The sequence below is a fragment of the Euprymna scolopes genome, chromosome 41, assembly GCF_053919585.1.
Source record: "Euprymna scolopes isolate OS-2025 chromosome 41, ASM5391958v1, whole genome shotgun sequence".
Lineage (NCBI taxonomy): Eukaryota > Metazoa > Mollusca > Cephalopoda > Sepiida > Sepiolidae > Euprymna > Euprymna scolopes.
Window position 1 is genome coordinate 15773926 of NC_136522.1, and position 21244 is coordinate 15795169.

Below are 21244 nucleotides of genomic sequence, written 5' to 3' on the forward strand. Positions count from 1 at the left end.
GTAAATAAAAAGTGCTAATAAATAAATAAATTTATCCGTAAATAAACAGTGCTAATAAATAAATAAATTTATCTGTAAATAAAAAGTGCTAATAAATAAATAAATAAATTTATCTGTAAATAAAAAGTGCTAATAAATAAATAAATTTATCTGTAAATAAAAAGTGCTCATAAATAAATAAATTTATCTGTAAATAAAAAGTGCTAATAAATAAATAAATTTATCTGTAAATAAAAAGTGCTAATAAATAAATAAATTTATCTGTAAATAAAAAGTGCTAAAAAATAAATAAATAAATTTATCTGTAAATAAAAAGTGCTAATAAATAAATAAAGTTATCTGTACATAAAAAGTGCTAAAAAATAAATAAATAAATTTATCCGAAAATAAAAAGTGCTAATAAATAAATAAATTTATCCGTAAATAAAAAGTGCTAATAAATAAATAAATTTATCTGTAAATAAAAAGTGCTAATAAATAAATAAATTTATCTGTAAATAAAAAGTGCTAATAAATAAATAAATTTATCTGTAAATAAAAAGTGCTAATAAATAAATAAATTTATCTGTAAATAAAAAGTGCTAATAAATAAATAAATTTATCCGTAAATAAAAAGTGCTAATAACTAAATAAATTTATCTGTAAATAAAAAGTGCTAATAAATAAATACATTTATCCGTAAATAAAAAGTGCTAATAAATAAATAAATTTATCTGTAAATAAAAAGTGCTAATAAATAAATAAATAAATTTATCTGTAAATAAAAAGTGCTAAAAAATAAATAAATTTATCTGTAAATAAAAAGTGCTAATAAATAAATAAATTTATCCGTAAATAAAAAGTGCTAATAAATAAATAAATAAATTTATCTGTAAATAAAAAGTGCTAATAAATAAATAAATTTATCTGTAAATAAAAAGTGCTAAAAATAAATAAATAAACGTATCTGTAAATAAAAAGTGCTAAAAAATAAATAAATAAATTTATCTGTAAATAAAAAGTGCTAATAAATAAGTAAATTTATCTGTAAATAAAAAGTGCTAAAAAATAAATAAATTAATTAATCTGTAAATAAAAAGTGCTAATAAATAAATAAATTTATCTGTAAATAAAAAGTGCTAAAAAATAAATAAATAAATTTATCTGTAAATCAAAAGTGCTAATAAATAAATAAATTTATCTGTAAATAAAAAGTGCTAAAAAATAATTAAATTTATCTGTAAATAAAAAGTGCTAATAAATAAATAGATTTATCCGTAAATAAAAAGTGCTAATAAATAAATAAATTTATCTGTAAATAAAAAGTGCTAAAAAATAAATAAATAAATTTATCTGTAAATAAAAAGTGCTAATAAATAAATAAATTTATCTGTAAATAAAAAGTGCTAATAAATAAATAAATTTATCTGTACATAAAAAGTGCTAAAAAATAAATAAATAAATTTGTCCGAAAATAAAAGTGCTAATAAATAAATAAATTTATCCGTAAATAAAAAGTGCTAATAAATAAATAAATTTATCTGTAAATAAAAAGTGCTAATAAATAAATAAATTTATCTGTAAATAAAAAGTGCTAATAAATAAATAAATTTATCTGTAAATAAAAAGTGCTAATAAACAAATAAATTTATCTGTAAATAAAAAGTGCTAATAAATAAATAAATTTATCCGTAAATAAAAAGTGCTAATAACTAAATAAATTTATCTGTAAATAAAAAGTGCTAATAAATAAATACATTTATCCGTAAATAAAAAGTGCTAATAAATAAATAAATTTATCTGTAAATAAAAAGTGCTAATAAATAAATAAATAAATTTATCTGTAAATAAAAAGTGCTAAAAAATAAATAAATTTATCTGTAAATAAAAAGTGCTAATAAATAAATAAATTTATCCGTAAATAAAAAGTGCTAATAAATAAATAAATTTATCTGTAAATAAAACGTGCTAAAAAATAAATAAATAAATTTATCCGTAAATAAAAAGTGCTACAAAATAAATAAATTTATCTGTAAATAAAAAGTGCTAATAAATAAATAAATTTATCTGTAAATAAAAAGTGCTAATAAATAAATAAATTTATCTGTAAATAAAAAGTGCTAATAAATAAATAAATTTATCTGTAAATAAAAAGTGCTAATAAATAAATAAATAATTTTATCTGTAAATAAAAAGTGCTAATAAATAAATAAATTTATCTGTACATAAAAAGTGCTAAAAAATAAATAAATAAATTTGTCCGAAAATAAAAGTGCTAATAAATAAATAAATTTATCCGTAAATAAAAAGTGCTAATAAATAAATAAATTTATCTGTAAATAAAAAGTGCTAATAAATAAATAAATTTATCTGTAAATAAAAAGTGCTAATAAATAAATAAATTTATCTGTAAATAAAAAGTGCTAATAAACAAATAAATTTATCTGTAAATAAAAAGTGCTAATAAATAAATAAATTTATCCGTAAATAAAAAGTGCTAATAACTAAATAAATTTATCTGTAAATAAAAAGTGCTAATAAATAAATACATTTATCCGTAAATAAAAAGTGCTAATAAATAAATAAATTTATCTGTAAATAAAAAGTGCTAATAAATAAATAAATAAATTTATCTGTAAATAAAAAGTGCTAAAAAATAAATAAATTTATCTGTAAATAAAAAGTGCTAATAAATAAATAAATTTATCCGTAAATAAAAAGTGCTAATAAATAAATAAATTTATCTGTAAATAAAACGTGCTAAAAAATAAATAAATAAATTTATCCGTAAATAAAAAGTGCTAATAAATAAATAAATTTATCCGTAAATAAACAGTGCTAATAAATAAATAAATTTATCTGTAAATAAAAAGTGCTAATAAATAAATAAATAAATTTATCTGTAAATAAAAAGTGCTAATAAATAAATAAATTTATCTGTAAATAAAAAAAGCTCATAAATAAATAAATTTATCTGTAAATAAAAAGTGCTAATAAATAAATAAATTTATCTGTAAATAAAAAGTGCTAATAAATAAATAAATTTATCTGTAAATAAAAAGTGCTAAAAAATAAATAAATAAATTTATCTGTAAATAAAAAGTGCTAATAAATAAATAAAGTTATCTGTACATAAAAAGTGCTAAAAAATAAATAAATAAATTTATCCGAAAATAAAAAGTGCTAAAAAATAAATAAATTTATCCGTAAATAAAAAGTGCTAATAAATAAATAAATTTATCTGTAAATAAATAGTGCTAATAAATAAATAAATTTATCTGTAAATAAAAAGTGCTAATAAATAAATAAATTTATCTGTAAATAAAAAGTGCTAATAAATAAATAAATTTATCTGTAAATAAAAAGTGCTAATAAATAAATAAATTTATCCGTAAATAAAAAGTGCTAATAACTAAATAAATTTATCTGTAAATAAAAAGTGCTAATAAATAAATACATTTATCCGTAAATAAAAAGTGCTAATAAATAAATAAATTTATCTGTAAATAAAAAGTGCTAATAAATAAATAAATAAATTTATCTGTAAATAAAAAGTGCTAAAAAATAAATAAATTTATCTGTAAATAAAAAGTGCTAATAAATAAATAAATTTATCCGTAAATAAAAAGTGCTAATAAATAAATAAATAAATTTATCTGTAAATAAAAAGTGCTAATAAATAAATAAATTTATCTGTAAATAAAAAGTGCTAAAAATAAATAAATAAACGTATCTGTAAATAAAAAGTGCTAAAAAATAAATAAATAAATTTATCTGTAAATAAAAAGTGCTAATAAATAAGTAAATTTATCTGTAAATAAAAAGTGCTAAAAAAAAAATAAATTAATTAATCTGTAAATAAAAAGTGCTAATAAATAAATAAATTTATCTGTAAATAAAAAGTGCTAAAAAATAAATAAATAAATTTATCTGTAAATCAAAAGTGCTAATAAATAAATAAATTTATCTGTAAATAAAAAGTGCTAAAAAATAATTAAATTTATCTGTAAATAAAAAGTGCTAATAAATAAATAGATTTATCCGTAAATAAAAAGTGCTAATAAATAAATAAATTTATCTGTAAATAAAAAGTGCTAAAAAATAAATAAATAAATTTATCTGTAAATAAAAAGTGCTAATAAATAAATAAATTTATCTGTAAATAAAAAGTGCTAATAAATAAATAAATTTATCTGTACATAAAAAGTGCTAAAAAATAAATAAATAAATTTGTCCGAAAATAAAAGTGCTAATAAATAAATAAATTTATCCGTAAATAAAAAGTGCTAATAAATAAATAAATTTATCTGTAAATAAAAAGTGCTAATAAATAAATAAATTTATCTGTAAATAAAAAGTGCTAATAAATAAATAAATTTATCTGTAAATAAAAAGTGCTAATAAACAAATAAATTTATCTGTAAATAAAAAGTGCTAATAAATAAATAAATTTATCCGTAAATAAAAAGTGCTAATAACTAAATAAATTTATCTGTAAATAAAAAGTGCTAATAAATAAATACATTTATCCGTAAATAAAAAGTGCTAATAAATAAATAAATTTATCTGTAAATAAAAAGTGCTAATAAATAAATAAATAAATTTATCTGTAAATAAAAAGTGCTAAAAAATAAATAAATTTATCTGTAAATAAAAAGTGCTAATAAATAAATAAATTTATCCGTAAATAAAAAGTGCTAATAAATAAATAAATTTATCTGTAAATAAAACGTGCTAAAAAATAAATAAATAAATTTATCCGTAAATAAAAAGTGCTACAAAATAAATAAATTTATCTGTAAATAAAAAGTGCTAATAAATAAATAAATTTATCTGTAAATAAAAAGTGCTAATAAATAAATAAATTTATCTGTAAATAAAAAGTGCTAATAAATAAATAAATTTATCTGTAAATAAAAAGTGCTAATAAATAAATAAATAATTTTATCTGTAAATAAAAAGTGCTAATAAATAAATAAATTTATCTGTACATAAAAAGTGCTAAAAAATAAATAAATAAATTTGTCCGAAAATAAAAGTGCTAATAAATAAATAAATTTATCCGTAAATAAAAAGTGCTAATAAATAAATAAATTTATCTGTAAATAAAAAGTGCTAATAAATAAATAAATTTATCTGTAAATAAAAAGTGCTAATAAATAAATAAATTTATCTGTAAATAAAAAGTGCTAATAAACAAATAAATTTATCTGTAAATAAAAAGTGCTAATAAATAAATAAATTTATCCGTAAATAAAAAGTGCTAATAACTAAATAAATTTATCTGTAAATAAAAAGTGCTAATAAATAAATACATTTATCCGTAAATAAAAAGTGCTAATAAATAAATAAATTTATCTGTAAATAAAAAGTGCTAATAAATAAATAAATAAATTTATCTGTAAATAAAAAGTGCTAAAAAATAAATAAATTTATCTGTAAATAAAAAGTGCTAATAAATAAATAAATTTATCCGTAAATAAAAAGTGCTAATAAATAAATAAATTTATCTGTAAATAAAACGTGCTAAAAAATAAATAAATAAATTTATCCGTAAATAAAAAGTGCTACAAAATAAATAAATTTATCTGTAAATAAAAAGTGCTAATAAATAAATAAATTTATCTGTAAATAAAAAGTGCTAATAAATAAATAAATTTATCTGTAAATAAAAAGTGCTAATAAATAAATAAATTTATCTGTAAATAAAAAGTGCTAATAAATAAATAAATAATTTTATCTGTAAATAAAAAGTGCTAATAAATAAATAAATTTATCTGTAAATAAAAAGTGCTAATAAATAAATAAATTTATCTGGAAATAAAAAGTGCTAAAAATAAATAAATAAACGTATCTGTAAATAAAAAGTGCTAAAAAATAAATAAATAAATTTATCTGTAAATAAAAAGTGCTAATAAATAAGTAAATGTATCTGTAAATAAAAAGTGCTAAAAAATAAATAAATTAATTAATCTGTAAATAAAAAGCGCTAATAAATAAATAAATTTATCGGTAAATAAAAAGTGCTAATAAATAAATAAATTTATCTGTAAATAAAAATATAAATAAATAAATTTATCTGTAAATAAAAAGTGCTAATAAATAAATAAATTTATCTGTAAATAAAAAGTGCTAAAAAATAAATAAATTTATCTGTAAATAAAAAGTGCTAAAAAATAAATAAATAAATTTATCTGTAAATAAAAAGTGCTAATAAATAAATAAATTTATCTGTAAATAAAAAGTCCTAAAAAATAAATAAAAAAATTTATCTGTAAATAAAAAGTGCTAATAAATAAATAAATTTATCTGTAAATAAAAAGTGCTAATAAATAAATAAATTTATCTGTAAATAAAAAGTGCTAATAAATAAATTTATCCGTAAATAAAAAGTGCTAATAAATAAATAAATAAATTTATCTGTAAATAAAAAGTGCTAATAAATAAATAAATTTATCTGTAAATAAAAAGTGCTAATAAATAAATAAATTTATTCGTAAATAAAAAGTGCTAATAAATAAATAAATTTATCTGTAAATAAAAAGTGCTAATAAATAAATAAATGTATCTGTAAATAAAAAGTGCTAAAAAATAAATAAATAAATTTATCTGTAAATAAAAAGTGCTAATAAATAAATAAATTTATATGTAAATAAAAAGTGCTAATAAATAAATAAAGTTATCTGTAAATAAAAAGTGCTAATAAATAAATAAATTTATCTGTAAATAAAAAGTGCTAATAAATAAATAAATTTATCTGTAAATAAAAAGTGCTAAAAATAAATAAATAAACGTATCTGTAAATACAAAGTGCTAAAAAATAAACAAATAAATTTATCTGTAAATAAAAAGTGCTAATAAATAAATAAATTTATCTGTAAATAAAAAGTGCTAAAAAATAAATAAATAAATTTATCTGTAAATAAAAAGTGCTAATAAATAAATTTATCCGTAAATAAAAAGTGCTAATAAATAAATAAATAAATTTATCTGTAAATAAAAAGTGCTAATAAATAAATAAATTTATCTGTAAATAAAAAGTGCTAATAAATAAATAAATTTATTCGTAAATAAAAAGTGCTAATAAATAAATAAATTTATCTGTAAATAAAAAGTGCTAATAAATAAATAAATGTATCTGTAAATAAAAAGTGCTAAAAAATAAATAAACAAATTTATCTGTAAATAAAAAGTGCTAATAAATAAATAAATTTATATGTAAATAAAAAGTGCTAATAAATAAATAAATTTATCTGTAAATAAAAAGTGCTAATAAATAAATAAATTTATCTGTAAATAAAAAGTGCTAATAAATAAATAAATTTATCTGTAAATAAAAAGTGCTAATAAATAAATAAATTTATCTGTAAATAAAAAGTGCTAATAAATAAATAAATTTATCTGTAAATAAAAAGTGCTAATAAATAAATAAATTTATCTGTAAATAAAAAGTGCTAAAAATAAATAAATAAACGTATCTGTAAATAAAAAGTGCTAAAAAATAAATAAATAAATTTATCTGTAAATAAAAAGTGCTAATAAATAAGTAAATTTATCTGTAAATAAAAAGTGCTAAAAAATAAATTAATTAATTAATCTGTAAATAAAAAGTGCTAATAAATAAATAAATTTATCTGTAAATAAAAAGTGCTAAAAAATAAATAAATAAATTTATCTGTAAATCAAAAGTGCTAATAAATAAATAAATTTATCTGTAAATAAAAAGTGCTAAAAATAATAAAATTTATCTGTAAATAAAAAGTGCTAATAAATAAATACATTTATCCGTAAATAAAAAGTGCTAATAAATAAATAAATTTATCCGTAAATAAAAAGTGCTAATAAATAAATAAATTTATCTGTAAATAAAAAGTGCTAAAAAATAAATAAATAAATTTATCTGTAAATAAAAAGTGCTAATAAATAAATAAATAAATTTATCTGTAAATAAAAAGTGCTAAAAAATTAATAAATTTATCTGTAAATAAAAAGTGCTAATAAATAAATAAATTTATCCGTAAATAAAAAGTGCTAATAAATAAATAAATTTATCTGTAAATAAAACGTGCTAAAAAATAAATAAATAAATTTATCCGTAAATAAAAAGTGCTAAAAAATAAATAAATTTATCTGTAAATAAAAAGTGCTAATAAATAAATAAATTTATCTGTAAATAAAAAGTGCTAATAAATAAATAAATTTATCTGTAAACAAAAAGTGCTAATAAATAAATAAATTTATCCGTAAATAAAAAGTGCTAATAAATAAATAAATAAATTTATCTGTAAATAAAAAGTGCTAATAAATAAATAAATTTATCTGTAAATAAAAAGTGCTAATAAATAAATAAATTTATTCGTAAATAAAAAGTGCTAATAAATAAATAAATTTATCTGTAAATAAAAAGTGCTAATAAATAAATAAATGTATCTGTAAATAAAAAGTGCTAAAAAATAAATAAATAAATTTATCTGTAAATAAAAAGTGCAAATAAATAAATAAATTTATCTGTAAATAAAAAGTGCTAATAAATAAATAAATTTATCTGTAAATAAAAAGTGCTAAAAATAAATAAATAAATTTATCTGTAAATAAAAAGTGCTAATAAATAAATAAATTTATCTGTAAATAAAAAGTGCTAAAAAATAAATAAATAAATTTATCTGTAAATAAAAAGTGCTAATAAAAAAATAAATAAATTTATCTGTAAATAAAAAGTGCTAAAAAATAAATAAATAAATTTATCTGTAAATAAAAATATATATAAATAAATAAATTTATCTGTAAATAAAAAGTGCTAATAAATAAATAAATTTATCTGTAAATAAAAAGTGCTAATAAATAAATAAATTTATCTGTAAATAAAAAGTGCTAAAAAATAAATAAATAAATTTATCTGTAAATAAAAAGTGCTAAAAAATAAATAAATAAATTTATCTGTAAATAAAAAGTGCTAATAAATAAATAAATTTATCTGTAAATAAAAAGTGCTAAAAAATAAATAAATAAATTTATCTGTAAATAAGAAGTGCTAATAAATAAATAAATAAATTTTTCTGTAAATAAAAAGTGCTAATAAATAAATAAATTTATCTGTAAATAAAAAGTGCTAATAAATAAATAAATAAATTTATCTGTTAATAAAAAGTGCTAAATGATAAATAAATAAATTTATCTGTAAATAAAAAGTGCTAAAAAATAAATAAATAAATTTATCTATAAATAAAAAGTGCTAGTAAATAAATAAATAAATTTATCTGTAAATAAAAAGTGCTAATAAATAAATAAATTTTTCTGTAAATAAAAAGTGCTAATAAATGAATAAATTTATCTGTAAATAAAAAGTGCTAATAAATAAATAAATTTATCTGTAAATAAAAAGTGTTAAAAAATAAATAAATTTATCTGTAAATAAAAGTGCTAAAAGATAAATAAATAAATTTATCTGTAAATAAAAAGTGCTAAAAATAAATAAATAAATTTATCTGTAAATAAAAAGTGCTAAAAAATAAATAAATTTATCTGTAAATAAAAAGTGCTAATAAATAAATAAATAAATTTATCTGTAAATAAAAAGTGCTAAAAAATAAATAAATAAATTTATCTATAAATAAAAAGTGCTAGTAAATAAATAAATAAATTTATCTGTAAATAAAAAGTGCTAATAAATAAATAAATTTTTCTGTAAATAAAAAGTGCTAATAAATGAATAAATTTATCTGTAAATAAAAAGTGCTAATAAATAAATAAATTTATCTGTAAATAAAAAGTGTTAAAAAATAAATAAATTTATCTGTAAATAAAAAGTGCTAAAAGATAAATAAATAAATTTATCTGTAAATAAAAAGTGCTAAAAATAAATAAATAAATTTATCTGTAAATAAAAAGTGCTAATAAATAAATAAATTTATCTGTAAATAAAAAGTGCTAAAAGATAAATAAATAAATTTATCTGTAAATAAAAAGTGCTAAAAAATAAATAAATAAATTTATCTTTTTTTTTTTTTTTTTCACACAGTGATCACCACTTATCAAGGCCCGGAAGCCACTCAGGGATAAGGGTTATTGTAAGTACATCACGTTAGTGAGGAGATTTTATGAAGTGTTTAATTAGGGGGACGGTTCATTAGGAATTTGTTAACATTAGACTTGAAGACATCCAAGTTGTAGTCCGGAGGGAAGTAGGCAGACGGAACAGAGTTCCACAGGCGTGCAGTTCTAAGAAAGAAGCTTTGCTCATGAAATCCGCGTTTTGATTTAGGCACAGATATAGAGTGGGGGAAATTTTTCACAGTGGATTCAGCTAGACGGGTGTTTTTCGTGAAAGATTGGCGAGGGGGGACCAGGGATTGGAGTTCAGACGAGCACCTGCCATGAAAATAACGATAAAACAAGGATAGGCTCGCAACGTCTCTTCTGTGGGAGAGGGGTTGCAGGGTAGAGAAAAGGGCATCCCCCACTAAACCACGAAGTCTATTTTGTACTCTGTCAAGGCATGATAAGCTGTTTTTGGCAGCTCCTGCCCAGATATGGCAACAGTATTCCATCCTTGGCCGTACTTGGCTTTTATATAGATAGAGAATTGCATCAGTAGTGAGATATCTTCTGGAGCGGTAGAAGGATCCCACCATCTTTCCTGCGACCTTGGCCACAGACTTGATGTACGTGTTCCATTTCAGATCAGGAGTAAAGGTCAAACCCAGAAGCTTGTCAAAACACGGGGCCTCACCCAGACGAGAGCCATCCATCACAATTGATGCCAGCTGGGCATCAGAGCGTTGATGATGTAAGGATAGGAGTTTGGTTTTGGATGCATTAAAGGTAACTAGCCACATCTTCCCCCACTGAACCACGCGCTCGAGATCAGAGGAGAGAGAATCCGAGAGAACTTCGTCATTTACAGCCTTTGATGTGTTGCCGTAGATGGTCGTGTCATCAGCATAGATGTCAACGAATGATTTAAGTATGTGTTTAGGGAGGTCATTGATGTAGATCAGGAAGAGAGTTGGGCCCAGGATTGACCCCTGAGGGACTCCAGCATTTATATTGCAGGCCTCCGATTTTTGTCCATCTACCACTACTCTTATGAGCCTATCAGAGAGAAATGATTTAATGATTGAGAAAACATTTCCAGTTATACCGTAGCTGGAAATCTTGTGAAGTAGACCCTTATGCCATACTTTGTCAAAGGCCTTTGATATGTCGAGAGCAATTGCCCTAGAAAGGAAGCCTTTGTCAAGAGATTCACTAATCCTGTGGGATATAACCGTCAGCACATCTGCAGTAGATCTTGCAGAGCGGAAACCATATTGTGTGTCACTAAGAAGGTTATTCCTGCTGAGGTGGTTTACTATTTCTCTATTTAATATTGATTCCAGTAACTTACTCATAACACAGAGAAGACTTATTGGTCTGTATTGAGAGGGAGATGACTTATCACCTGAATTCTTAAATACAGGGCAAACTGAGGAGGTCTTCCAGGGGGTTGGAAAGCACTTCTCCTTAAGGCAGCGCTTAAATAGTTTCGTAAGTATGGGAGCAAGTTCTGGTTGAAGCTTTTTTAACACTATAATTGGGATGCCATCAGGGCCAGTTGCTTTACTGGAATCTAGGTTTTTTATTAGCTTGGCGACCTCATGCACGGATATTTGTATGTTACCTAGCTTGTTCTGTGTTATAGGAGGAAATATGGGGAGTTGATGGCCTTCGTCGCATAGGGTAGAATTAGCTGCAAAGTTCTTTGCAAATAGTTTGGCCTTGTCTGATGCTGACGAGATAACCTCTGGTCCATTGATAATGGTTGGGATAGAACGCACACTTCTGTTCAAGATCCTATTTGTTATTTGCCAAAACTGGTGGGAACCAAGCCGCTGATCAGCTACCTTGGATTTAACAGACTGGGCATATAGCTCTCTTGCATTTTTTATTACTCTTTTACAGTGGTTGCTGGCAGTCCTGAAAGCAGCTTTAGTCTCAGTGCATCTATTACGTTGGTAGTTATGGAAAAAGTGATTTCTGTGCGTGATAGCAGCAGCACATTCTGGGGAGAACCATGGCTGGCTGTTAGGTTTTTGTTGGAATTTTTTAGATGGTATGAATTGGTCTATGCCTACAATTAACCATTCGGTCAGATCTGATACTATAGAGGACACTTCCTTTTTAAACATGGAGTGCAGAGGTAAATCAGATATGAATGTACGGAAGCTATCCCAGTCAGCCATAGAGTATCGGTATACAGTATGGTGGAGGGGTACGTCTGATGGCTTCTTACATTTTGTTTTTATCTTAACTGATACGACGGAGTGGTCGGAGGATCCTAAAGGAGAATGAACGGTACATGAACATAGCTCAGGGGAAGTTGAAAGAAAAAGGTCTAAGAGGCTTGCATATTGATTGGGTGTATCGGGCACACGGGTGGGTTCGCGAACAATCTGAGTGAGGTCATAAGCAATGGCAAAATCATGACAAAACCTCCCCTCATCATCTGTCTTATTTGAATGGGTCAGCCATTCCACGTTATGGACGTTGAAGTCACCACAGATGTGGATGTTAGCCGAGGGATGTGAAGACAGTATGTGGTCTATTTTCTCAGATACGCTCTTAAAGATAGTAACTCCGCTGTTGTGGGGCCTATAGAGGGCAAATATAAATACAGTGGTGTTAGCAAGTGCAACCCTGAAGCACATATAGGGTAAATTAGGATCTTCTCTAGAGATATCCCTGCCACATGGGAAGCCATCCTTAATGTAGGCACATATTCCATGCCCATGGCGATCTTGGGAGTCAGATTTAGCTGTTAAATTGGAGTATCCATTAATTATGAACTCATCTAGGGAAGTGGTCGGCCCTATTCCAGTTTCACATAGAAATAATATGTCCGGTTTCGTCTCCTGTAATTGGGTTTCAACCTCTGGAAGGTTGGAACGTAGACCCCTGATATTGGAGAAGGAGACCTGGTAGTAGGGGTCTACGCTGGAAGATGGGGTTCTAGGTTTAATCAAGTTTTTATTCTGGAGATATTTCATGTTGAGGTTTTGGGATTTGTGGAATAGGTCGGCATACTTGGTTAGAGCAGTACAGAGAGGGAAAGTAAGAGAGAAAAAGACAGGAAAAATTTTTTTTTTTATTTGTAGCACACGAAAAGGTAAAGCCGTACCAATTACCCACTAGTATGGCATCGAGAGGCCCCACCAGAGACTACTGCATGGTCCAGACCCACTCACCAAATGGCAATACAGCAGTCCCAGTACTTTGCGCCTGCTGATAGGACAGCCTCCTTAGTGGTTAATCCAAGGTTCGGGTCCCTGACTATCAGGCGGATAACGTCAGCCCAGACAAAACGTTTACCTCCAGCACCCTTACTAGTGACATGGCAACAAGGACAGACAAAGACAGAAAAATATCCGACATCTCAGACTACTGGTCACCAAGTAGTACCGACCTTTAAGCAGCTTTTTCTTCACCCTTTGTCAGAAACATCACTCATTGAATGAGGACTGAATGACAAATATAGGAGAAGCGAGAGTTACTGGAGCTGCCGATAACACATCCACTGTATTATCTACTCTCCATTTAAAAAAAAAAAAAAAAAAAAAAAAAAAGGGGGGGGAGGAGAAAGGGGAATGGGTACAAGTGACTTACATCTAAGTAGTAAGTCCGGTGCGAACTAAATAATTCATGACACTTTTGGTGATAATCTCCCCTCCTGTAAATAAAAAGTGCTAAAAAATAAATAAATTTATCTGTAAATAAAAAGTGCTAAAAAATAAATCAATAAATTTATCTGTAAATAAAAAGTGCTAAAAAATAAATAAATAAATTTATCTGTAAATAAAAAGTGCTAATAAAAAATAAATTTATCTGTAAATAAAAATATATATAAATAAATAAATAAATTTATCTGTAAATAAAAAGTGCTAATAAATAAATAAATTTATCTGTAAATAAAAAGTGCTAAAAAATAAATAAATAAATAAATAAATTTATCTGTAAATAAAAAGTGCTAAAAAATAAATAAATAAATTTATCTGTAAATAAAAAGTGCTAAAAAATAAATAAATTTATCTGTAAATAAAAAGTGCTAAAAAATAAATAAATTTATCTGTAAATAAAAAGTGCTAAAAAATAAATAAATAAATTTATCTGTAAATAAAAAGTGCTAATAAAAAAAAAATAAATTTATCTGTAAATAAAAAGTGCTAAAAAATAAATAAATAAATTTATCTGTAAATAAAAAGTGCTAAAAAATAAATAAATAAATTTATCTGTAAATAAAAAGTGCTAATAAATAAATAAATTTATCTGTAAATAAAAATATATATAAATAAATAAATAAATTTATCTGTAAATAAAAAGTGCTAATAAATAAATAAATGTATCTGTAAATAAAAAGTGCTAAAAAATAAATAAATAAATAAATAAATTTATCTGTAAATAAAAAGTGCTAAAAAATAAATAAATAAATTTATCTGTAAATAAAAAGTGCTAATAAATAAATACATTTATCTGTAAATAAAAAGTGCTAATAAATAAATAAATTTATCTGTAAATAAAAAGTGCTAATAAATAAATAAATCCACAATCCTACATATATATACTCAAACGAAGTCAACATTTTACATTAAAAACATTTAAAAAATTATCCAGTTAGGTAGAAGAGTAACTTATCTTGCTTTTGATAACATTTATTTGTTATATATTTGTTTTTTTTTTTTGTTTTTTTGACAACTTACTCCTTGGATACCTACTATAAAAATTACCCGTCAATACTCAAAAAATAGTCATGAAAAAAAAATGAACTTGAATTGATGCCAATGTTATATTGTGACGATTCTAACTATGATTTCTATTTTTTAGGTTCTTCATCTCTTGATGTCAAATCAAATGGTAAACTCGGTATTTTGGCGGTCATCTATGTCATCGTGACAAACATTATTGCTGCCACCATTGGCGGTTTACTCTCTTTAGCCATCCGTCCAGGTAAGATAATGGTCTCGCCGAAACGCCACTCCATACTTATTGAAAAGCTTTTTTGCTGATAACGGTATGTTGACCACCATCGAGTCACTTCATGCCAATAGAAAAAAATTGGTTGTCTCTATTGCAACGACAATGTTATTTCTATTCCTGTATAAGTTTTTTTTTTAATGTGTAAACAACTAAAAATTAAAAGCTAAAATAAATTCGCTACATTTCGGGCAACACCAGTATATTCAGAGAGGAGTTTGGTATAGATTTCCACACACACACACACACACACACACACACACACACACACACACACACAGAGGCCACTTTTACACACACACACACACACACACACACACACACACACATATATATATATATATATATATATATATATATATATATATACATATATATATATAAGATCAAACAGTTAATAAAACATGTTAAAAACACTGTGAAAAAGAGTTAAAAACATATCTAATCTGAAAAGGAAACACTTGATAAGTGGATAGTCCTTAATCCGCGGAGTTTCGAAGAAATACTTTCCTTCTCATCAGAGGGTAGGAATTAGCAAATATATGCTTTTCATACAGCTGCCGAGACATAATGTAAATTTACATTTGTGATTTACATTTGTGATTTGTGTTTCGGCAGCCGTGTGAAAAGCATATCTTATTTTTCTTTTATTAATATTATTGGAATTTTTCCCCTTTTCCTTATACATACATATATATATATATATATATATATATATATATATATATATATATATATAGTCATCCACATACAGTACTGTTTCGCTGTTTCACAGCTCATCAGTGCAGCTAGACAGGCAGCTGCCTCAAGCTAAGATCGAAACCCGACCGCCGCCTAAATGACAGTCAAGGCTTCTCACCATTACGCCTGCTGCTGTAAGGGTAATGAATTAACGATGTTTTGACATCGTCCAAATGTCTCCGCTCGATTTGTTTACACAAACAGCGTCGCATATTACGCTAATGGCAATTTTTATATCACTTCCCAATATGCCCAACCCAAGATGAGGAGCATTATAGTCATCCACATACAGTACTGTTTTGCTGTTTCACACATTTTATATATATATATATATATATGTGTGTGTGTGTGTGTGTGTGTGTGTGTGTATATGTGTGTATATATATATATATATGTGTATATATATGTGTGTATATATATACACATATATATATACATATATATGCACATATATACATACATATATATACATATATATACACATATATATACACACACATATATATACATATATACACACACACACATATATATACACATATATATGCATATATATACATATATATATATATATATATATATATGTATATATATATATATATATATATATATATAGTTTAATTTAGTATTATGCAAAAGGAGACAAAGTGGAACGGAAGCGTTTGGGGAAAATTCAAATATTCTGATTTTTGATGAAATTTTTACATTTACTGAATATCGATTAATAAATATTCCTCGAATTTCAATTTCTCTGGAGTATTTTCCTTTTTACTCACGTCCATCCATCACAGGACATTTGGATGTAAGGGGTTACTATTTGAGACGATGCCTAGGAAAGATTAACAAGATGTTGGTTTACGTTACATTTAAACTTCTGCATATCAGTACAGTCAAGAAAGCAGGTAGCAGGAAGGGAATTCCAAAGTCTAGCTGTTCGAGGTAAGGAGCTATTAGGGTAGAACACTTTCTGACATTTAGGGACCTCAACAGTGAAGGGTGTGATTTTGTTGGTAAGTGGGTTTGTCGGGAATAGGTACGTCCAGGGAGCACAAGTGCAACGAGTTCGTCAGAGTACATTCTGTTAAAATATTTGCAAAACAGACACAGAGATGCAAAGCTGCGGCGATGGGACAGGGCTGGAACTTAGTTGACAAAGTGAGACCTATTAGATTGAAAACTCTTTTCTGGACCCTATCCAAGAGAGAGAGGCTACCGGGAGGTGCACCAGCCCAGATGTTCGATACTGTTGGTTGGAGAGGCGTCTTGTAGTTGTTAACGGAGTGCAACTTGGTCTTACTAGCATTAAATGTTGCCATCTATTTGCGGCCCCCATTCCACTACAGTCTGGAGGTCATTTTCTAATGATTCTGCCATTGCCTTAGATTTATGTACATCCGTTCTTCCCTCGGGCATCTTTTAGAGCGTTGTATCATCAACAAATATACCTATCTCGGACGCAATATTATCAGGGAGGTCGTTTATGAATATTAGCAATAATAATGGTCCAAGGATCGACTCCTGAAGCACTCTCACATTAATGTTATGCTGTTTGGATGAACGTTCATCAATGACAACCTGGATGGTCCTATTGTCTAAGACGGATCTAATTATATTTTATTGTGCTCTGATTGTTGTGGGGAGGGGAATTGCTGAATTGAAAACTTGTCCAATTGAGAATTGATGCATAAAAACAACATTCGCTGCCGCCGCTGTTTCCAACATTTTTCTTTATTCCGAGTTTTACAAAAAACAAAATAAATACTATTTAAAAACAAACAAACAAACAAAAAACAAACAAACATGTTATTTTGTTCTTTTCTGTATTTTAGGCTCTGGGGTCTCAGATGGGGAACAATTCAACGTCGAAACCAAAAAAATAATGAAAACTCCCGATCTATTTGCCGACCTCATCCGGTAATTTGACCTTTTTTGTTGTTCCTGTTTACAATGCCTCCCCACGTGGGCAGATTTATACACACGGGTCGTTTTTTTAATGTGGAGAAGAAAAAAAATTATCTCAGTCGTGAAGAACTCCTCCCCCACTAACCGAGAACATAAAAGTGAAGTGTAGAATCAGAACAGTTGCCCTACACTGATGACCGCATAAGCATAAAACACTAGTTTCTGCAGGTATAAATGAATAATTATTTAATTATAATTATGAATCCCCTTTTAAGAATACTTAAGGATAGTCACTGTCTGGGAAGTATAAACTAAAAGGCAGTCAACTAGCGTTTATGCAACGTTCACAACTTCCGCTCGTTCGAACACTCTAGATTATTCTTGCATTCACCATCATTCATTAATTCCCTTCATTGCCGTGGCAATTGTTTAGTGAACCTGAGATAGAAGTTCAGCAAATGGAGTAAAAGTGGCTTCGTGGTTGGGTTCGAATCCCATAACCGGCAGGAATTGTTATCCTACGCTGATAATTGCGTAAGCATGAAACACTAGCGTTTGTAGGTATAAATGAATAATTATTATTTAATATATATATATATATATATATATATATATATATATATATATATATATATATATATAACTACTTTATTTACTCACATAAGATTAATATACGAAAGTATAGATTTATGCGTAAACTTTAAGTATTTACTTCAAAAGTGTTCAATACGTAGGTAGAGCTAGTTAGTAATTTAGAGACTCCTCACGCATAAGCCCGAGGAGTCCTAGAATGGATGAAACGCCGAATATTCAGTGTAGCTTAATCGCCATATATATTTTATAAATTACTATATATATATATATATATATATATATATATATATATATATATATATACTTGTTTATTGTTATATAAACATGCTCACATCCCGCACTTGACTATTCAAAAGTTCAATGAGATTATTCATTGAACTTTTGAATAGTCAAGTCGCTGCCTGATGATATCTGTTGTTTGATTGAAACAAGTGGCTATTTGTAGCAGCGGGATGTGAGCATGTTTATATAACAATAAACAAGTATTATCAGCTCTTTTTATTGAGCACTATCTAACAACCTCGATTCATTAGTCCATTACTTTTGAATATAAAAAAAACCCGAGTATATATATTCGTTTTTAGACAATTCCAATATTTTCCCGGTTCTGATACAATTACCGATTCCGATGCTTTATAAATCTTTAAATATTTAACTATAAAATCGTTTTTTGGCTTCGGAAAACAAGCACAAGTTTTCCGATTTCGATATCGGTTCCGATACTCCCTCAAATTTCCGATTCCCGATTCTGATTAATTGTTTTAACACTATATATATATACAGCCCCTTTAAGAAATTCGTTTCTTATCGTTGAGCACTTTCAGTTGAATTAAAGTTGGTCAATTTAGCTCTTATGCATAGATCATCGTATAACGATTAGATCACTGTCTGACTGACGTAAATGAACATTTAAAATTAAAATGTTTGAATTCAACGTTATTACACGCGGTTAATGATAGCCGAATGGATTAGGTCTCCGCTAATCGAGCCAGAGATGTCTCGTGTTGCGTGGTTCAAATCGTTTGACTGGTATTAATCGTGACACCCTGCACTGAAGATTCCCGAAAAGATGAAACACTAGTGTCTGTAGGTATTTAATTATTATAGTAAAAAATAATTATATATATATATATATATATATATATATATATATATATATATATATATATATATTCAAAATGGCGTAATGTAAGCAAACTATAAGGTATTTGCAGCTTCTCTTTCAATTTTCGGATTTTTAATCATATCCAAATGCATTTTATTTCCTTTTGGTGGATTGATTGTTGTTATTTCTTCTGATGAGTTAAGGGAAAAACATATTCACTGATTGATATAATAATTAAGTGATGATTTTGTGCTACGAAATAGATGCTGTCAAAAATTGTGACTGTCAACTGAATTAAAGGAATAAATTTTAAGATGGTCAACATCATGAAACTTGGAATATAGACTTTTGTCATTCATTCATTCATTCATTATATATATATATATATATATATATATATATATATATATATATAGTCTTTGAAGTTTTTAACCTTTAAAACTATACAAAAATATTTTTTATCATTCGTTAGAAAACTATCTAGTCAGTAAGTCATTTAATCACCTGCAATCACTGCATCAACTCGCTCTCGAATTTACTATAATACCAATAATTTATTTTTCAAGGGATCATCAGTTGTTTACCATGAAACACTGTTTCGGGGGATTTAATATATATATATATATATATATATATATATATATATATATATATATATATATATATATATATATATATATATATATGAACAAAGGTAAATGTTTCTCGCATGCCTTTCTAGCTAGTGATTTCCCCTTCCTTCCTTCTCTTCAAAAAATGCCCCATTGCCAAAAGTGTGCTTATTCATAAAGTCTGAAGAAATGCTGGTTTTCAAAATTTTCAAACGACATAATACTTGAAATTGTCGAACTGGACATGGAAACAATTTTAACGTAAATGGAAATACACTTTTTGTTGTCACTAACACCTTGTTTTGAAGTCTTGTTTTTGCTTACACAGTATATATATATATATATATATATATATATATATATATATATATATATATATATATATATATATATATATTGATTTAAAGGTTATGAGGGTTTTTTCAAGCATGAAAACGATGTTACTTTTTGTATTTAATATTTTATCTTCATATTTCAAGCGGTCCTCCTCTTGGTCACAAAAAAATATCAAAATGAAAATTATTATGGATTATATATATATATATATATATATATATATATATATATATATATATATATATATATATATATATATATATATATATATATAGTAATTTATAAAATATATATGGCGATTAAGCTACACTGAATATTCGGCGTTTCATCCACTCTAGGATTCCTCAGAATTCGCGTATAAGCCCGAGGAATCCTAGAGTGGATGAAACGCGGAATATTCAGTGTAGCTTAATCGCCATATATATTTTTATAACTTACTAACTAGCTCTACCTACTTATTGAGCACTTTTGAAGTAAATACTTAAAGTTTACGCATAAATCTATACTTTCGTATATTAATTTTATGTGAGTAAATTAAGTAGTTATATATATATATATATATACATATGTGTGTGTGTGTGTGTGTGTGTGTGTGTGTGTGTGTGTGTGTGTGTGTGTGTGTGCGTGCGTGCGTGTGTAACTGGACTCTTTCCAGTCAGTGTTTACGACGTATGGCTGTTCAACTGCTTACTTCTCAATTGGTGAATTATGTCCAACGTGACATTTAACTAATATCTTGCAAACAATGTCGTAAATTATACAAGAATGCAGGTGTCTGGTCTGAATATTGACGCTTTTGTCTGTGCTCTTCGAATGTATTAATGTTCTTGCGACAGCCGGGTTTCCATTTCTTTCGATTCGGGGTCAACAGCTCAAAAAATTATAAATCACACTCCAAACAGATCCAGTGTTGTATTTTTTAGCATGTCCTTCCTCGTTTATAATGTTTGCGATAAATTGGAAAATAAAA

At 24.9% G+C, this 21244-nt stretch overlaps 1 protein-coding gene across 1 annotated transcript in view; it reads left to right on the forward strand.

The window, feature by feature from the left end:
• Nucleotides 1-21244, forward strand: part of LOC145266361 (excitatory amino acid transporter 1-like) — a 183501-nt gene that overhangs the window by 116098 nt on the left and 46159 nt on the right. Inside the window, exons 3-4 of the mRNA XM_080121984.1 lie at nt 14836-14958; nt 17556-17640. Coding sequence (XP_079978110.1) covers nt 14836-14958; nt 17556-17640 — 208 coding nt within the window. The remainder of the gene's footprint in view (nt 1-14835; nt 14959-17555; nt 17641-21244) is intronic.